Source organism: Cygnus atratus, chromosome 5 (genome assembly GCF_013377495.2).
Source record: "Cygnus atratus isolate AKBS03 ecotype Queensland, Australia chromosome 5, CAtr_DNAZoo_HiC_assembly, whole genome shotgun sequence".
Classification (NCBI taxonomy): domain Eukaryota; kingdom Metazoa; phylum Chordata; class Aves; order Anseriformes; family Anatidae; genus Cygnus; species Cygnus atratus.
Window position 1 is genome coordinate 12,137,145 of NC_066366.1, and position 17,377 is coordinate 12,154,521.

Here is a 17,377-nt window from a genome sequence, read left to right on the forward strand (position 1 = left end):
CGTTTAAAAGTCAAATTTACAATTTTACAATCCTGATCACCAGCATCAAGCAATGCCAAAATTCACTTTTAATTGCTATTGTAAACTTAGAAACAGTTCACATTGTTTTTGCCACTTTGTTCTGGCTAGTATAAATGAAAGGATGTCAGTCGGGAAGTCAGGAAGCAGAGAAGTAGGAAGAAAGGCAGAGGGCTTTAAAAGGATGTGAGAATTCGGAAACACACAAGGACACTTAAGAAAGAAAGCTTAGCAGCCTGGAAGTTGCGTGTTCACAATGAATTTCACAGGTTTCCCAGATGAAGATGGAAAAATTACCACACCGTATCCCCGTTACACAAAGAAGGATCTGAAAACAGACACACAACAAAGTTGCTTGAGTTCAAGCAGTCCAAGAATGAGAGGAGCCTCTGTCACACATCAATCACAGCTCCCTGCCTGTAGGCACAGTGGGATTCAGACCGCTGGGCGGCTGAGATTCCCCAATTCACCTCCAAAATTTGCTCCTTCCAAGTTTGAGGTACACACAGCTTTCTCTGTACGAAACACGCTAGAGACACTGCAGTGGCAGGAAAGGAAAATAATTCAGACCAAGTTTCTAGAGCACTGTCCTCAAGAAAGATTTTAACAAGATGCTACTTCTATTTCACAAGTGAAACACTTTTGCTCTAATTTCAGGAACAAAAGGCCTGATTTCTACTTGCATAGATAACCAAAAGGTAGCAGAATTTGTAATGGACAGTATCCCCTAGAACACAGAAAAAATACTTAGATCCTATTTTCCTTTTTTCCCCTCTCAATTTCTCGCTGACATTAAAGGTGCATCCAGTGGCTGCCACTATTTTGAGCACCCTTCCACTACTGAAAGAACATTGTATCAACATTTACTACACTGCCAGCAGCCAGACTTGCTGTGCTATTTGGTCGCCTGACCTACTGCTGAAGAAAAGTAACTCAACAGCCATCCCAGCACATGCAGGGCCTTAGTACAAGGTTTATGCAAATGTACAGCCAGGGAAGTCCTAGCTACAAGTTCCCAGCTCTTCCTAAAAAGGTATTTCCTACAACTCCATCTCCCAGCACTAACTCCTTACTCTAAACTGTGCTGGCCAGCATCTAGCTCCTCATCAATCCCCCTTGCAACAAGCAACGGCAGCACTAAGATCTTCCAGGGCAGGATCTAGTTTCCATTAATCTTCATGGCTGACAGTGACAACAGACCTTTTATGGTCAGATACAGCCCCTGGCTAATTATTCCCCAAAGCAGGTAGGGATATGAAAGCCCTCATCCCAGAAGACAGCAGCTCTTTTGGAGTTAAAAACTACGCTGCTGATGCCACTGCCACCCACTACATACACTCCCTGCAAGACAACTGCCTTCCCTCCTCCGCTCCCAGTCCCTAGACTCCCAGCTGCGACGAAGTGCATTTTACATAAAAAAAAAAAACAAACAAAACATCCACGAACAGATCACCTTTCACTCGGAACGCCAGTCCTCCCCAGAGACGCAGAGACAGACAGACAGACGGACGGACGGAACGACAGAGACTGTAAGCCCTGGCTCTCAATTCTGCTCAGCAAATGCTGAACGCACACCAGGCCAGCCACAGCGCCTTGCTAGCTAGCGGGCTGCTGCTGTACAAATATAGAAAGCAGAAAGTGGAACAAGCGTTTCAGCAGAATAGATTCTGCTCGGCTCTCCGAGAGGGAGGGAGGGAGGAGCAGGGAGCTGAACTAGCCCAACTGCTTTACCCATACATGGTCTCTGAAAGAGACCATCGCTAAAACAAGTTCCTTCACACGCGCGCACACTCGTTTGCTGTCACACCATGCAGAGGAGGAAAAAAATTGAAGTGTACAAACTTCAAGAAGGAGTTACTGTTTTGACACTGGCCCAAATCCACTTTGCTCGAGTCCACCTCAGTAACGCAGAAATTCCCAACGCTCTTCATCCACCAGAATCTGGCAGCAGCTTGGACACAGGACAAAAAACCTCCCTTCCAGGGAATCCCCGCACTCACCAGCACTTCAAGAAGTAAGTACTGAACTGGCCTGGTCTTCCTTGTCACTTTTTGGAAGCACGTACACGCCTAGCTTCTTTGGGTTTACTTTTTTCTCCCCAAATCAAATTACACTTACAGTAATTGCAAATTACAGTAATCTTTTTGAACCTTTTCTCCCTTTTTAATCATTCTCCTAAACCAGTAAGCACCACCTTCCCCACTGGTTGATACAAACTACCCTGGTGACCTGCTATACCACGTCTGCTTTCCTAGCGGTCCTTCACACCAATGCTTATACACAAACCAAGCCTCCTGCTATGCATTCTTCTTAAATAAAAACAGAAGAAACCCACCTCTAGGCAGCATCCCCCTCCTGCCCCTTTTCAAGTTCTGGCACAGAAAGACATAAAATCAGCATAACTGAGAACTCAAATGCCTAGGTATTCGGAGAAAAAAAAATGCAGCAGAGTCCCTGAATGTTTTAGTACACAGGTGTGACAGTCTGCAAACTCAAAATCAGTTTCATCTATATACAAATACATACTTTTTCGTATGAGAGGTTTATTACCTTATGCTGCTGCTTATCTCTTATATTTAGTATATCACACATCATATGTGGTGACGTGGAGCCATCTTAGAGAAGTTACCAGAAAAGTTCTCTCGTGTACGCGGAGGTTGGAACTTTCAGCTAGACTAGCAGTGTGGTAACTAATTCAGAACAAGAAGTGCACTACTCAGACAGTTCCGTTAATGCAACCTGCAATAAGCATAAAAGTTCTTGTATTTGAAGCACCAAGCTGGATATTTTTCATGACTAACATAATGGTTTAGGCTCCCTCCAAACCCAGGAATATACCGGTATACTCAGAATTAGAGTCTGCCTAAGCAGATCTTGAAATACTTTCCTCACAAATAGGATCCAGAACATGTCCTATAGTCCCGCTCCCTCAAAGCGATCATGAAACGCCTATTAAATTTAGCCCTGAATGAAGCAGAAATTACTTCAGAGAACAAAGAAATTCTAAAGCAAATTCTGCAGCAGAGAATCAGCATTACAAGAGCTTCTGTACTGTGAAATACACACAACACAACCTAGAGCCAGCCTCTGACAGTGGTCAAATCCTGGTAGTGAATACACAGCCCAAAATGTAATACGGGTGGCTTTGCTCCATAAATACCAGGATATTTGCACTTTTCCCTAAATCACCCAGCAAGAGATCACAGACTACTGAGCAATAAAAAGTGTGCCTTCGCAAAGTAAATATACGGCCCTTTTTCCAGAGCCCTTGCACACTGCCCATTCCCAATGGCCATTTGTAATAGCTCCTATGACCATGCAAGCACTCTACTGTTCTGAAGGCTTTTTTTTTTTTTTATTAATTTGAAGTTTAAATGTAAAACAGGAGTTTTTGGATGGTAAATAATGATCAGGTGCATGTGACTTGGCAAGAAGATTTTGAGACAGCATTCTACATGGGAATTTAAGACTGAGAGAGAAAAATTTATTTTACACTGTTGTGCCTACAGAAACTGCAAGAGCTAGACATGACATTCAAAATATTTCTTCTGTTCCTGAAGGACCAATATTTCATTGCTTTCTCACAGAAAAGAAGCATTCATCAAAGCTCTACCTTGTAAAACGTTGCTGATATTAAGATACTTGGTGTCCATCCTGTAAATCTCTATATAGATTAAATTAAGGAAGATGCTATCCTTTTTGTATGTGGACTTGGATGTTGTCTGCTAGATACTTCATTAAAATTACAGACTTCATAAAAAACAGCTCCTCTGCTCTGGGAGAACAGGCACAAATCTTCCCTTTCCAACAGACTCTGAGGGATCCCTGCATATCATGCATATGCTAGAATTTCTTTTCAATGGTGTAGTTTAAGGCAAAAATAGCAAAAAATATTCACGGATTCAGTGAAAAAAGAATTTTAGAGAAGATACTTGAAGAACCATGGTTTTACTTTGACACCCGTAATACTGAAATGTAGCGGCAAAGAATTACATTATTATTGTGAAAAGCAAAGTACGAAATAATCTGCAGATAGAAGTGAAAGCTACCAGAAAGACCAGTTCTGAGGGAGGCAAGAAAAACAAGGCTGTGAAAAACTCCAAGTAATTTCAAGTAAAAACAAGTAAGCCACCACAGAATTCAACTGAGTTTTTCTGAGAATAGAGAATTGGGTTCTGAGAGAACACACTATACACAACCATAACAAAACATTTTTCTGGAAAAAAAAAAAAGCCTGCTAGATGTACAAGCGTGACACACTCAATGCTCAGGAATCACTCATCCTCTAATTCACACGCTCATTTAAGACCTTGAGGAGTGCTGCTGAAAAGGATGAAGAACCCAAAGCGTCTGCTCATCTTCCTGAATTTCAGCAATATCTAATCCAGTTATTCCAAATTATATTTAAATATTAAGTAATTTAAACCAATGTGAAAAATCTCACAGCTGCAGCTAGATCAGCCCGGTTTATATCATCTTAGTTTGTAACCACTCACGGACCCTGATTCCAGTTCTGGGCTAAAGCTTTCTCACGGTACATAAACACACACACTCATACCACAAACTGTCTCTCCAAAACTGAAATTCTTTTCCATGAGTTGAAAATCAGAGAAGATGCCTGTCCAACTAGGAGTCCTCAGTACTTGCTCCTCTTTGCTCACTGTTCATCCTGAATTCAGTTAGCAGAAATGGTTTTTCTTTTAAAGCACACAGAGCTAAGATGGCTGAAAGTTTCAGACTTCCCAAGATGTCAGAAAGAAGCCTTCCTTTGCCTGGGATGACGACTGTGCCCTACTATATTGCTGTCACAAACAAATAAGCCTGCTCTGTCTATCACACTTCAAACTTGTGAGCTATTTGTCCCTACAGCAAAGCCTTTGCAGACTAATTTGCTCTGGAGCTTTAAAGCGGGTTACATTTCCTCCCTTCCCTTGCCTTATCCAAATTTCCTTGTCCTAATGTATATTTTAGCTCTGAATCAGGTGCAAACAAGATGATGTTCAGACCACATTCGGGAAATCTATGCTTGAAAGTATGAATGCTAAAGGGCACTTTTCACTATTATGCCCCAAGCACAAAGCATTTTGGCAGGACAATCTGTTGGAGGCAGCAACAGCAGACAAGGTGGTATCTTGCATTTTTCCATATGACACAAGCATCTCTAGTGACAGAAAGAAGCGCATTAAAGCCAGCAGTTACTTCTTCCAACAAAGACAGGCTCTCTTGCCTCCAAGAAATCTTGCAACAGGATAACAACTCAAGATACTGTGTCGCAAACCTTCATGGAAAAATACAATTGGAGGGCCTAGATAACTCTTCTCAATTTACAACTCCCATTCCAATAAACGTTTAAGTATTTTATCCTGCTTTGATTTATACGGTTGTGGTTGTTTTTTACCCACCAAACTACTGATCAATGTATAAAAATGATATTTCTCACCTGAGGGCAGTTGCCAAGGCAACAAATAACTCTGAACAGAGTCCTGGGGAATGGTAAACTAAAGGACAAGAAACAATATTGAAAATGCCTAGACTGTAATAAAGCATTAAGACATTTGTGGCAAGACTGATTAATAAGAATGCAGAAACATATCTGAGTCTGTTGTACGATCACTGCTGTTTCAGTGGTAAATCTCACACACTGGCTGGCAAACTGGACTGCCTTATGGACCCATCCATGATCAACAGCCTCTATTTCAACAGCCAGAACAATCAGGGGTTCTTAGATCCTAGTTGGAGATTAATAACCAGAAAATTTCAAAAAGGAGAATTTATGTTACTTCCCATCTAGCCCAGTAAGTAGCCTAAAACCCACTGAAATAAAACTTAATTAGAGCAGGCCCTCTGAAGAGATTTGTGAGAGGAACCCAGAAGGCAAATGGATGAAATTAAAATACAGTAAATAACAATCAATAATCGTATTTCAGAAAGAGATACAAGAAACAGTTAAGGAACAGTCTACTCGTAAACTTTGACATGGAAAGAAAAACATGTTCATTCCAGAACAATCATTCAAGAAAGCGAACCCCTGTACTTCCTTTAAATAAATGCCAGCAATAATTTTGAAGGTGATCACAGACTGAAAGGGAACAGTATACACCTTTGGAAAAAATATAAAAATTCCATGGTATCATCATATTTTAAAATCCCTACTTATGGATTCTGCTGGTTCATATACGCACACCCATGTCCCTGAGCAGATATAAGAACTGTGCTCCTACCCAGAGGACTCTTCATCAGCAGAGGTGCAACTGGGCATAAAGCTGCAGGATGCAAGCAGTATCACCCTTAACACTTCCTATAACGAAGTAAAGATATAAGTATTTTTGAACATCTACCACAGCAGTATTATTTCTAACAAGGCTGCCTCTTAAAGACTTGGGTCCAAGCACAACGCTGGGAAGAACAGTACCTCACATTATGAAGAGCTCTTGAGAATACAGCTACGGGGAAGAAAAAACAAACAAACAAAAATGTGATAGGCTTACTACGGACATGCAATGTCAAATCAGTACACGTAGTTTTATTGTATCTGATGAACTGATCTACAGAAAACCAATAGAAAAGAGATCTAAAGGCACCAGGAGATTATTTAGCAATTATTGTGATTGCAAGTTCAAAGACCTAAGCCTGAAGGGACAGACAGACACAAGCAACTATATGAATAAATCAGGATACTCAGGAAGTCCGAGCTCGTGCAGACCAGCAGCAAAGCATGTTTTAAGATGCAAATCCCCAGCGAGCATTCTAAATCAGCGAGCTCCCAGCGAAACACGCCCAATGGCCACACTGAAGCAGTACAACACAAGAAAGCTGCAACACTAGAAAAATGCTCCCTGACAACTTCTGGCAGAAGAGAATGTCTGTGCCTTGAAGGTGAAAACGTCTGGACCGCGATTCCCCAGGAATTTAAAGGAGTAAAGGCTCCACGCTTTATTGTAACGCTGCCTCTCTGCTTCCTACTCATAAACGGCCCTATAAAAACCTCATGCTGTCATTAACCTTTATTGCTTCTTCATGCGCTTATCGTTCGTTTTACGATCAGTCTCTCTCGCTTTTCGTGCTTTTTCCTCTTCCTACCCGCACCCAGCAGCGCCCACCGCTCCTTCTCGCCCTCTGGGCTGCAAACCCTCACACGGCGGCACATCCCCACCCCCCGCAGCCCCCCGCTCACCCCTCCCGCCCCTCAGCAGCCCCCAGCGGTGCCCGAGGACACGCAGCCGCCCCCCAGCCCCCAGCTTGGCCCCGGAGGGCTCCGGGGGGGGGGTTGGGGGCCGCTCCCCGCCGCCCGGGGCCGCGCTCGCACCTGCAGCGCCCCCCGCCGCCGCCCCGCGGCCCGGCGCCGCCCGAGGCGCTGTCAGCGCTCCGCTGGGCAACGGCAAGCGGAGGCCTCCGGTTCCGGACGGCCGAGGGGCGGCTCCGCCCGCGGGCCCCGGCTCAAGCGGGGTGGCGCGGGCGGTCTCAGGGCCGGGGGAGCAGCGGCAGGAGCAGGAGGAGGAGGAAGAGGAGGAGGAGGAGGAGGAAGGCGAGGGGAGCCGTTACCTGCGCGAGGCGGGTCGCGCTGTCGGCGGGCTCCCCGCCGGCCGTGCCCGGCCCGAGCTCCTCCTGGCGGCCGCCGCCCTCACCTGCCCCCGGGGATCCGCCCGCGCCCCGCTTCTCCCTGCGCCGCCTCAGGCCGGCTCCGCAAGATGGCGGCGCTTCCGGGAGCAACCACGCCGGGCCAGAGGCGGGGGGTGGAGAGGCGGGCAGGGACGCGGCGGAGCCCCGCCTCTCACAGCCTGCCTTCCCCGGCCCCCCCCCCCCCAACATGCGCTGCGGGCCGCGGTGCGCTCGCCCGGCGGCGGCGGCGGCGGCGATGGGGGCGGTGGCGGCGCGGGCGCTGTTCTACCCGACGCTGTGCTACACCGCCCTGCGCGCCGCCCTGCCCGCCGCGCGCCGCCCCTGGCTGCACCGCATCGACCGCGCCGTGCTGCTCGGGGCGCTGCCGCTCAGGGGCCGCAGCCGCTCGGTGGGTGAGGGGGGGCCGGGGGGGGGGGCTGGGGCTGGAGCCGGGGCCTGACGGGGAGTGACGGGGCCTGACGGGGAGTGACGGGGCCTGACGGGGCCGTGTGTGTGCGCCCGCAGCTGGTGGCTGAGGAGAACGTGCGCGCCGTGCTGACGCTCAACGAGGAGTACGAGACCCGCTACCTGTGCTGCTCCGCCCAGGTGAGCCCCGCGGGGGCCGGGCTCGCCCTCTGAAGGAATAAAAGGGAGTTAAGCGCTCGGAGGGGCTGTCTCTGACAGGAATGGGAGGCGCTGGGAGTCGAGCAGCTGCGGCTCAGCACCGTGGACCTGACCGGAGCGCCCAGCCTGGAGCACCTGCACAAGGGCGTCGAGTTCCTGCTGAGGCACCGCGAGCGCGGTAACAGCGTCTACGTGCACTGCAAGGCCGGGCGCTCCCGCAGCGCCACCATGGTGGCGGCGTATCTCATCCAGGTAAGAAGGGCTCTGTAGCAAACGGGGTTTGTTTTCACAGCCTGGGCACGCACGGCCAGCCTCTACAGCGTGGTTTTGCTCAAGAGCCCTGAGCGTGTACAGGTGCGTTGCCATCCCGTTATTGTACGGGGTTTGGGCTGGACACACATTTCAAGAGAGATGCCCCAAGCTCACATTGCTCCCTGCTTCGTGGAACCTGGCAAACACAAGATAAATCAACAAGTGAAGCTTACGTTCACTGAACAGCGGTCTAAGCTTTCTTTGCTAATCTACTTTATCTTTGTACACCTTGTTCACCTGCACTTATGACGTTTAAAAGCTGTTAGCAGAAGTACTGGGAAAGATGTTCTGATCCTATGGGAAGGAGAAACTGCTGTTGTGACAGAGCTTTGAAACATGGCCTGATGGTACCCGTGGCTGGTTCTGGCAGATTAGTCAGACTTCAAGAAGCCGTTTGGTCTCCTGGGCCATTAATACAGCAAGTTCTGAACCCGTTTAGAATGATTCTGAGATCCTTAATTCATTCTAGGACAGAACAGATTGAGATGGAATAACAAACTGCGTGTGACGATAGGTTCACTGAGCAGATAAACCTCAGTTTTTGTTGTTTAGACTTCATGGTTATCTGAAATGACGAGCCACTCTGTGCTTTTTGGTAAATACAATTCAGTATCAAGAAAAGTAGCTTTGGCTTTCTGAGTTCCACTGCAGAGCCAACTAGGTAAACCAGCACTGAAAACGAAATCCCACTTGGGGATCCTACTGCTGGTGTTGTTCGGCACTCCCTGGGAGGCCTTTCCATAACGACGCTCTAAGTGCTGAAGCACAATGGAGGTACTACTAAAGTTTTAATTAAAAAAAACTGCCCTTTTTCTCTGGTCTGGTGGGACTAGGACAGGAAACTTCACAACATGAAAGAAGCATGAGTGAGGTAGAAAACCAAGGTCTGAGGCAGCAACCATCCCTCTTTAAGTGAGGAACTCACTTCATGGACTTGTATTGACACTCAGGCCCTCTTGAGGAAGATGAAGTAAACAGAAGGGACAAAGGAGCAGGTTCTCTAACAATGCTAACATTGCCTGTAGCAACTAGAAAGGCTTCATTAAGTGGTGCAGGGGTGGAATGGATTTTCACTTGCAGGGTTTTTGCCTTTTCAGCTGCATCACTGGACCCCCCAGGAAGCAATAGAGGCTATTGCCAAGATCCGTCCCCACATCCTCATTCGGCGTAAACAAGTCCAGGTCCTGGAGACATTTCACAGGAACATGATTGCTGGGACAACTGCAGAGGGTCAGTAAGAACTATCAAAATCTCAGTCTTTTCTTCTTTAAAGAAAACTTAGGCCTTAACGAACTAACGAAGACTTAAGTGCTGTACTTCCTGACCATCAATAAAGAAACTTTTACATAAATTACGGTAAAGGGGAGTTTGGACTGTTTCGTTATAGCATTCTCTCTTACAACTAGTCTTTTTCTCTGGGAGCCCCATAGATCTCTCCCATGCACAGCATTAGCACTGAGCTGAACTGCAATCCACAGAAGGCTCTAAAATAGTTGCAGCAAAAGAAAAGAAAACTCTGTCTCAGCAGAGACTTTATTCAGATCCTTACCCAAAGGGTTACAGTGCCAACAGAGGGGTAGCAGGAAGTGGTCTTAGTTCCATCTGTCACCAACACTATGCTATGATTACAGGCAGGGATTCCCTGTACAGTAAAGGAAGCCAATGCTCATAAAAATGGTCTCCCTCTTTATGCTAGGTGATGATAGAGCAGTAAGCAGATTCCCAGTTTGTTACCACTCCTCTAGAAGTGCTGAATAATGCAACCTACTCAGGGTCTTTGGGGTCAGCTCTGGAATCTGTCTGCTGCAAGTATTTCTGCCAGCCTCTCCTTCTGGAATAGGGACACAGGAACGTTTAAATGGGGACATCCCTGGAGGACAGACAGTGCACATCTCTTTGTGACTGACAATGGCAGCAACCCACAATCTCCCGGGCAGTTAAAACTAGCAGTCTGTGCCAAGGAGGATGTCGTCCATATGCTATAGGATTTGTTATTGGTGGATGGGTTCCAGGCTAAAAAAGCCACTTGCTGCAGTTTGGGCCTCAAACACAAGCAGCTTATCATCAAGGGATCACAGTAATAGCATTTAGTCCATCTGAAATCTAAGATGCATCAGTTCAACTTCAATAGTGAAGTCCTGGAAAAGGACAGGCCCACAGCTAGAAAGCCTGTACTTCTTCTGCACAGGTGTAGAGGATGGGCTCTTTACTGGATGTTGTGAACTCATAATTATTGGGACTGGTGCTGAGGGTGGTTGAGTGCCTCTGAGCTGCACAGCACAACACCGTTGCTGCCTTTTCTACCACTGGGCCTGTTTTTCCCCCTTTAGGCCAGGACAAACTGCAGATTGGTGAGCAGCACTTTGATGCCACTTGTGACTGTTACAACAGAGGTGGCTGGATTGAGTTTAAAAGTATTTGCATCGCCCTTTTTATAGCGGTCTCGAAAAACATAGATGCTGCCATTGCAGCTGGCAATCTTCCAGAGGGATGGTACTGAGCTCCAGGCGTCTGGCAGGCACAGCCGGGTGAAGCTATCCAGCAAGGGATTATAGCACAGCAGTGAATCCCCCTCAGCCACAATGAACACCACATCCTTGTGTACGGCGGCGTGCATGCGCCCTGCAAAAGGCAGTACGTATGGCTTCACGTGGCATTTCTCTGTGTTGGTATCGTAGCACTGAATAAGCCGAGAGGGCTTGGTGAAGAAGTCCAGGTCGTTTTCCTCCCCGCCCAGCAGGTAAATGACACCATTAAGGTTTACACCTGCAGCCCCTGAGACAGCCACTTCCAACTGGCTGGTCTCTGTCCAGACATTGTCTCGTACTCTGTAATATATGACAGCGTTAGAGAGAGTGTCCTGCAGAGTCTTCCCCCCAAGGGAATATATTGCATCCTTGCTTGGTACAGAGACGAGTGTGTGTTGGAGCCTGTCACGGGGCAGAGGCGCGCACCACTCCCAGTCTATGGTTGCATTGTTGCATTTCCACATGCGTCGTGGAATAGAGCCACCAACAACATACAGGTCACTACCATGCTTGCAGGCTGCGGTGATCTGGTGACACAGGCTGTTCTGGCCACTCACACTGATGGAGTCATCATCAGCACAATGCAGAGAGACAGCGAGTGAATGTGTACGTGATGACTCCTTTCCAATCAGGTAGATGTGAACGTTTTCCCCAATCACCTAAAAGAAAGAAGGAGCTTGTCAACCTTACCAGAATTAGGTCTGCTCACACAAATGTCAGTGATGCCCGAGACAGAATCTTTTCAGCATTTCAGGACCCACCCGTGAGTGTGAGGCATGCATTCTGCTTCCCAAGCCTTGTTACCCTAGAGCATTCAGAGCCTTTTCAAGACACCACTCGTATCTGACAGCAAAGCAGCAATAGACTTCATTGGAATCCGAGTGACTGCAGTTTAGTTAAGGGTTGGCCACATCACTGATAGAGTACTTACTAAAAGGGGAATGCGAAAATAAGATTTCTGAATGGTCTCTCAGATAACAGTATCTGGGGAAATGCGTTATTTGTGGCATTGCCCTAATCGCTAAAAAAACAACCTCAGGTTAAAATTAAAAAAGCTGTCAATGGGGTTGCTATTTATAACAACGAAAGTATTCCTCGTGCAAACATTGTGAATTGCAATGGCATTTGTGTTTTGCGACTTTCAAGTCACACCTGCAAGCAGAATATACCCTGCCTTGGGAAGTGCAAAACCAGCAAGTGCTACACCAGCCTGGAACAGAAGGTCTTTTTATACCTTCAGACTTGATCGCAGTGTCTCTGAAAAGCCTGCTCGCTCCTCCTTGTTGAAGTTGATCCAGGTTTCTATGGCAGCCGTCGGATTCTGAGAACACGGAACGCCATCTGCGGTTTGGGGACAGAAAGAAATTTATGGTATCTAGACATAGGTGTGTGTACCTAGGAACATCCTTTCCTGCAACTCCCTCACCCCCTCCTGCCACAAACCATACCCTGTAGAGGAGGAAAAAAAGATCCAAAGGTTTATAGATTTTGGCAAGCATGATCAGCACTGCCAGCCAGGCATCTACATGCAATTTGCTTGGTTAAATATCAGAAGACAGAGCTGTCAGATTTAAAGCATTTTGGATGACTTTCAACAAAGGAAGCTATGTCAAAGAGAAAGAGGGCAGGGAAGAGACCTTACATGCTTTGAGATGATAAAAAAAAATAGTAACACAATTAAGCATTTAGGTAGATTAGGTTCTCTTATTTGAAAATGAAAATTTCAGCAGTTGCATTTCTTGGCTCATTGGCTAGTCCTAGAAACTCATCTAGCAAAGGTCATCTGCAGAAATTGTTCTTCTCTGAGCACTGTCAGACAGCTGACCCTCAAGACTGAACATCTGTGTTGCTGCTATCCTGTCAATATTTGGAAATCCCCTGTGAGCTACTACAGCTTTCTTTAGTAGTGTGACAGTAGGAAACTTAACAGACTGCATCAGATTTCGATTTGTTTCCAGGCATAACTGGAAGTTTTAGCCATGCCATAAACTATTGCAGCAGCAGCACACTACCTAGAAGACTTTAAGTGTTTCCTTCCAGTTTGAAAGTTGGCTAGTAGCCCTAACACCAGCAATTATGCCTGTATTCATTGACAGGCTTCCCTTTAAAAAGGTTCTCCCTTTAAAAGGTTTAAAAAGATTTTGTAGTCCAACAAACCCTGAATTCAGTGATGCTGAAGGCATCTGACAAATTCTGACCCTTTTCTCCATACTGGAAGGAAGGAGGAAAGGGTGGTGGGAGGGGAAGGGAGAGAAAGCTGGTATTTTGAATCTGTTCAATAGTAAGATGGATTTCCATAAGCTGTTTATCAGATGTAGTGGTTAAATGGAAAAACTTTGATTTTGAAATGGGTCCCAGGGCGCAACAGAAGGTAAGCTTAATAAATTACCATCTTCATGAAGTTTATTTTAATCCTTGCCACTAATAGCTTCCTCTATTTAATTGTCCATTAACTAAACAAAGAAGCAGCACTTGCAAAAAGATTTTCCCTACAAGCAGTAGGAGTGTATTTCAGCTCTTAATCCATTTTCATGGACCAAGTTTCGCCATATATATTGAGTAACATGATTCTATATATGGAAACAGATGATGCATGGAAAAAAATTCTTAAGCAATTACTTTAATTAAGGACCACAAACACTGAAGGCCAAAGTCCTGAAACTATGATTACTGCATGAAATCACAATGAGGAAGAGTTAAAGCTATAGAGGTCAGTCACCCTTTATTTAATCATTTTTGTGTTTTAATGAAGTCACAACTTAGTTTAACAATTTTAGCTAGGCATAGTTATCAAAGCTACCCTAGTTTTATCATGTTTTCTGGAGCTATCAGTACATATTCTCAATAGGTTTTTGACTGTGAATTTCTTTAGTTGCAAAAGAAATATTGCAATAGAATATCTGTAAAGACTCCCAAACACATAACCTCAACTTTAGAGGATACTTTAGGTCTTATGGGGAGATTTGCCAGTATTCCAAGGAAGACAGTTCCAGCTGGTTTATTACTGTAACAGCATATAAACCACTGACACACAAACTATAGCAATTTACTTGTTCACAGAATGATTTTTAATTAAAGCAAGGAAGGGGGAGTCCCTCTGGTCTCGAGTCCAGCACATTGGAATGTATGAGCTTCTTCTACGTTCTTGCTTCCTCTAGCAAAGATATACAAACGTGCAAAAATGGAGTTGTGACTGAGGCATCATGAAGAGGTTTTATAGCGCTGCCTGTGTATGAGGGCAGCAGAGAATCTTTAAGCAGTGGTGTCAGACAAAGCAAGTTGTTAATATGTTGACACATCCTTCACAACACTAAGTCACTGCATCCATTACCATGGAAGACTATTACCTTTACATTAAGAGTAATTACTGTATTACCCAAGATGTTACACTGCTTCTATTTCAGTCAGCTGACTGCCTAGCCTAAATAATCCTAACAATTATATAAAATTGTTAATAACACTAACATAGTCTAGAAAGGTAGCCTGTGCTCAAGACTTCTTACAAATGTTGAGTCATTGCATTACAATGTTAAATGATTAAGAATTACAATAGAAGAAAAAGATGTTCTTAAGGTGTTCATTATGGAAATGCTTCGTTTTACTTTTAATGCAAACAAAAATTGTTTAAAGTTATTAAGTTCTATTAAGTACTTAAGTATTAAGTACTATTTCCAATCTGTTGACTCAGGAACTGCTGGGAATTACCTGCATCCTCTATCTCCATTTTCTATACCATAGATCCTGACAGTTCTATAGCATGTCCACTAACAATTTATGGTGTTGTGGTGTTATGTTTTTTCTAATTAAGTTATCCAGAATGTTTTGCCTTGCTTAGCTAAGCCTCTGAATAGACAGTGACTGTGAAAGCTTGTATCTTTGCATCTGTTTTGACCAATCCCTGCTAGAGTCTCAGGCTGAAAGTCTCTTCCCAGATCCACAACACGGCTAGCCTCAAAAACTCCTTACCTGTAAGGATATCTGTCAGTAGGCGGAGAGGTAGGTGTAGGAACTCTTCCGTGTCTTGCAACTGAGATAAATGTGACTTTGCACAGTGTTTGGCAGCTGTGTAGAGCTCCATGTCACTGTGTTGATCTGCCAGCCACATGACCTGCAGACAGTTCCTGACCTGCACCGTACGAGCCAGAAAACGGGAGCATTCCTCAAAAAGGGCAGTCAGCTGATACATGTCTGCCACTTCATAGGTTTCCTGCAACTCTTCTGCCCTCAGCTTTACAGTCCCATGGTAAATATAGTCCACAAGGAGCTGAAAGACACTCTCGCTGACATCCTGCAGCTCAATCACCCGGTTGTGGGCTTCCTTTAGGTTGGAAGTGAACATGGAACGAAAAAAGCAGCTCTGAGCTGAGAGGACCAAACGGTGCAGCTGGAATTCTTTGCCTTCCACTGATATCGTAACATCAGCAAAGAGCTCATCCTCCAGGCAGAGCTTCATAATTCCCTGGGCCACGCGGCCCGAGTGGGAGCGGTCAGTGAAGGTGTAGTTCACAAAGTAGTTCTCTTCTGCAGAGGAGCCTCCAGTCTCTTCTGACGAGTCCATGGTGCTGCACAGATCAGACCTCCAGCAATCTGTAAAACCACAATGATTATAAGGCTTTCTCCCCCCACCAACACGATTACGCAGTGCTTCAGGATACAGGGAAAAATCAAGCATATTGGTAAGAGGCCAGCATATTTCAGACTGAATATAAATAGCACAGCCAGACACTTCTGCTTGAGTTTCAGAACCTCAAACAACTGAAACAAATTAGAAGTTGGCATGATTAAGATTATAATATATACAAAACTTCCAGTACAGTGAGCATTGCATCCCATCAGAATTGCAAGATTTGCATATCTTTTCACAACTCATTTCACTGACACAAAGAAATGCAGCAACAGTTATTCAAGTGGAAAGTCCAGCAACCACCCTAGGAAACTGGCAACGCCAAGAGAAAGTGACAGTACCTTAGTTGGGCTAGATAAAAGAAAAAAAGGGTTAGAATATCATACCACAACAAGCACAGGCAGCAGCTCATGTCATTAATAGGGGTTAATTACCATGCAAAAGTGAAGTGATGAATTTTTGGAGTGCTACCAAGTCAGGTGGGTTTGTTTTTATCAAAAAGCCCGCCGGACATAACTGCCAGCTCTTCAACCAAACTAAGTGAGGTAATTCATGGTCATACTCAGCTTGCTAATGTGCCAGACATCTTCAGCATGCAAAACAACATGCTAGATGCTGTTAGCCAACATTTCCCCAAAGTGGCAAGGATAACTCATTTCGCTGCATTTCTTAGTAGGTAACAGAGATTACATGCAATGCTCCAAGCAGTTTCTGTGTCAAAAAAAGCTTCTGCTGTAGGAAAGAACTTTCCCTTAACATGGCTCAACAGCATTAAAAGCAAATAGATGCCCATTTGCGTTCCCTCTAAACCTGTCTCTACACCTAGTAGAAACAGTTTCTTAACAGCTTCTCAACTATGCACCCTGGTGACTAAAACAAGAAATTCCTTCAGTTATTACTGAACACGATTTCTAGTGGAGTGTTTACCTAAAGACAAGACTTTTCTCCAAGAGGCTGCTAGTTACTCTCCCACACTTCATTTTGCCAAAAGGGCATTTTCTTACAACAGCTCTGTGTGGTACAGGAGAGCTCCTAATTTCTTCACTCGAGTTGTGTTCACTGGAAGCAGTGTCTACACGCAATGGGCTGAGCAAGTCCATCCCCTCCCTGCCTCAGTTATACCCGCAGCGTTGTGCAGCAGCTCTGCTAGCAGTGTCCTACAGCAGTTCATAAAATGGCTCGGGTTGGAGGGGACCTTAAGGACCACCCAATTCCAACCCCTGCCGCAGGCAGGGACCCCTCCACCCACACCAGGCTGCTCAGGGCCTCACCTAACCGGGTCCTCAGCACCCCCAGGGACGGGCACCCACAGCCTGTGCCAGCGCCTCACACCCGGGTGTACGAGGCCGGGGAGCCGCGGTTAGCCCAGCACACACCAGCGCCGTTTTCCGTCCTGCAGCCCGGCTCCCGCTGTAACGAAAGCCCCTGCAGCTCCCAGCCGGGCCCCGGAGGCCGAACCGACCGCGGGCGCCCCGCCGCCCCCCCCCCGGCGCGGCACCCACCTGGCGGCGCCTCCCTTCATGCCGCCGCCCCGAGGCCTCCCGCCGCCGCCCCGGGGTGCCCCAGCGGCTCCCCCGCGCCCCTCACCCTGCGCCAGGCGCCGCCGGGCACTCGCCGCTTCCCGGCCGCCGACCGACCCGGAAGCGCCCGGGGAGCGGCCGCACCGGGGCGG

At 46.3% G+C, this 17,377-nt stretch overlaps 3 protein-coding genes across 25 annotated transcripts in view; 1 reads left to right on the forward strand and 2 right to left on the reverse strand.

The window, feature by feature from the left end:
* CELF1 (CUGBP Elav-like family member 1) overlaps positions 1 to 7,737 on the reverse strand; it is a 57,927-nt gene extending 50,190 nt beyond the window's left edge. For 11 of the 22 annotated variants that reach the window (XM_035550030.2, XM_035550028.2, XM_035550044.2 and 8 more), the window contains exon 1: positions 7,561 to 7,715. The gene's annotated coding sequence lies outside the window, so the exon portion shown is untranslated. Of the gene's footprint in view, positions 1 to 1,471; positions 1,511 to 7,560 lie in introns of those variants that run through there. The other 11 variants (XM_035550045.2, XM_035550027.2, XM_035550041.2 and 8 more) reach the window with 9 other exon arrangements.
* An 88-nt stretch (positions 7,738 to 7,825) lies between these two features.
* PTPMT1 (protein tyrosine phosphatase mitochondrial 1) lies at positions 7,826 to 9,914 on the forward strand. Its single transcript, XM_035550352.2, has 4 exons — positions 7,826 to 8,026; positions 8,143 to 8,223; positions 8,302 to 8,493; positions 9,651 to 9,914. Exons 1-4 carry the CDS (start codon positions 7,826 to 7,828, stop codon positions 9,789 to 9,791), a joined length of 615 nt encoding a protein of 204 aa, XP_035406245.2. The 3' UTR covers positions 9,792 to 9,914.
* Positions 9,915 to 10,072: 158 nt separating this feature from the next.
* Positions 10,073 to 17,377, reverse strand: KBTBD4 (kelch repeat and BTB domain containing 4). 2 transcript variants are annotated; one of them, XM_035550350.2, is made up of 4 exons: positions 17,293 to 17,377; positions 15,048 to 15,668; positions 12,316 to 12,422; positions 10,073 to 11,740 (listed from the first exon to the last, which is right to left on the reverse strand). In XM_035550350.2, the coding sequence occupies exons 2-4, from the start codon at positions 15,637 to 15,639 to the stop codon at positions 10,880 to 10,882; spliced, it is 1,560 nt and encodes a 519-aa protein (XP_035406243.1). In that variant the 5' UTR covers positions 15,640 to 15,668; positions 17,293 to 17,377; the 3' UTR covers positions 10,073 to 10,879. The 2 variants fall into 2 exon arrangements, with proteins under 2 accessions (XP_035406243.1, XP_035406244.1); XM_035550351.2 differs by having other exon boundaries at positions 17,208 to 17,360.

Excerpts from the sequence above, each read along its gene's own strand:
- PTPMT1 (XM_035550352.2), top strand. The coding sequence starts at position 7,826 with ATGCGCTGCGGGCCGCGGTGCGCTCGCCCGGCGGCGGCGGCGGCGGCG. Across the intron at positions 8,027-8,142 it reads TCAGGGGCCGCAGCCGCTCG|CTGGTGGCTGAGGAGAACGT; the intron begins GTGGGTGAGGGG and ends GTGCGCCCGCAG. Across the intron at positions 8,224-8,301 it reads ACCTGTGCTGCTCCGCCCAG|GAATGGGAGGCGCTGGGAGT; the intron begins GTGAGCCCCGCG and ends TGTCTCTGACAG.
- KBTBD4 (XM_035550350.2), bottom strand. The coding sequence starts at position 15,639 with ATGGACTCGTCAGAAGAGACTGGAGGCTCCTCTGCAGAAGAGAACTAC. Across the intron at positions 12,423-15,047 it reads ACTGACAGATATCCTTACAG|ATGGCGTTCCGTGTTCTCAG; the intron begins GTAAGGAGTTTT and ends CCCAAACCGCAG. Across the intron at positions 11,741-12,315 it reads CACTGCGATCAAGTCTGAAG|GTGATTGGGGAAAACGTTCA; the intron begins GTATAAAAAGAC and ends TCTTTCTTTTAG.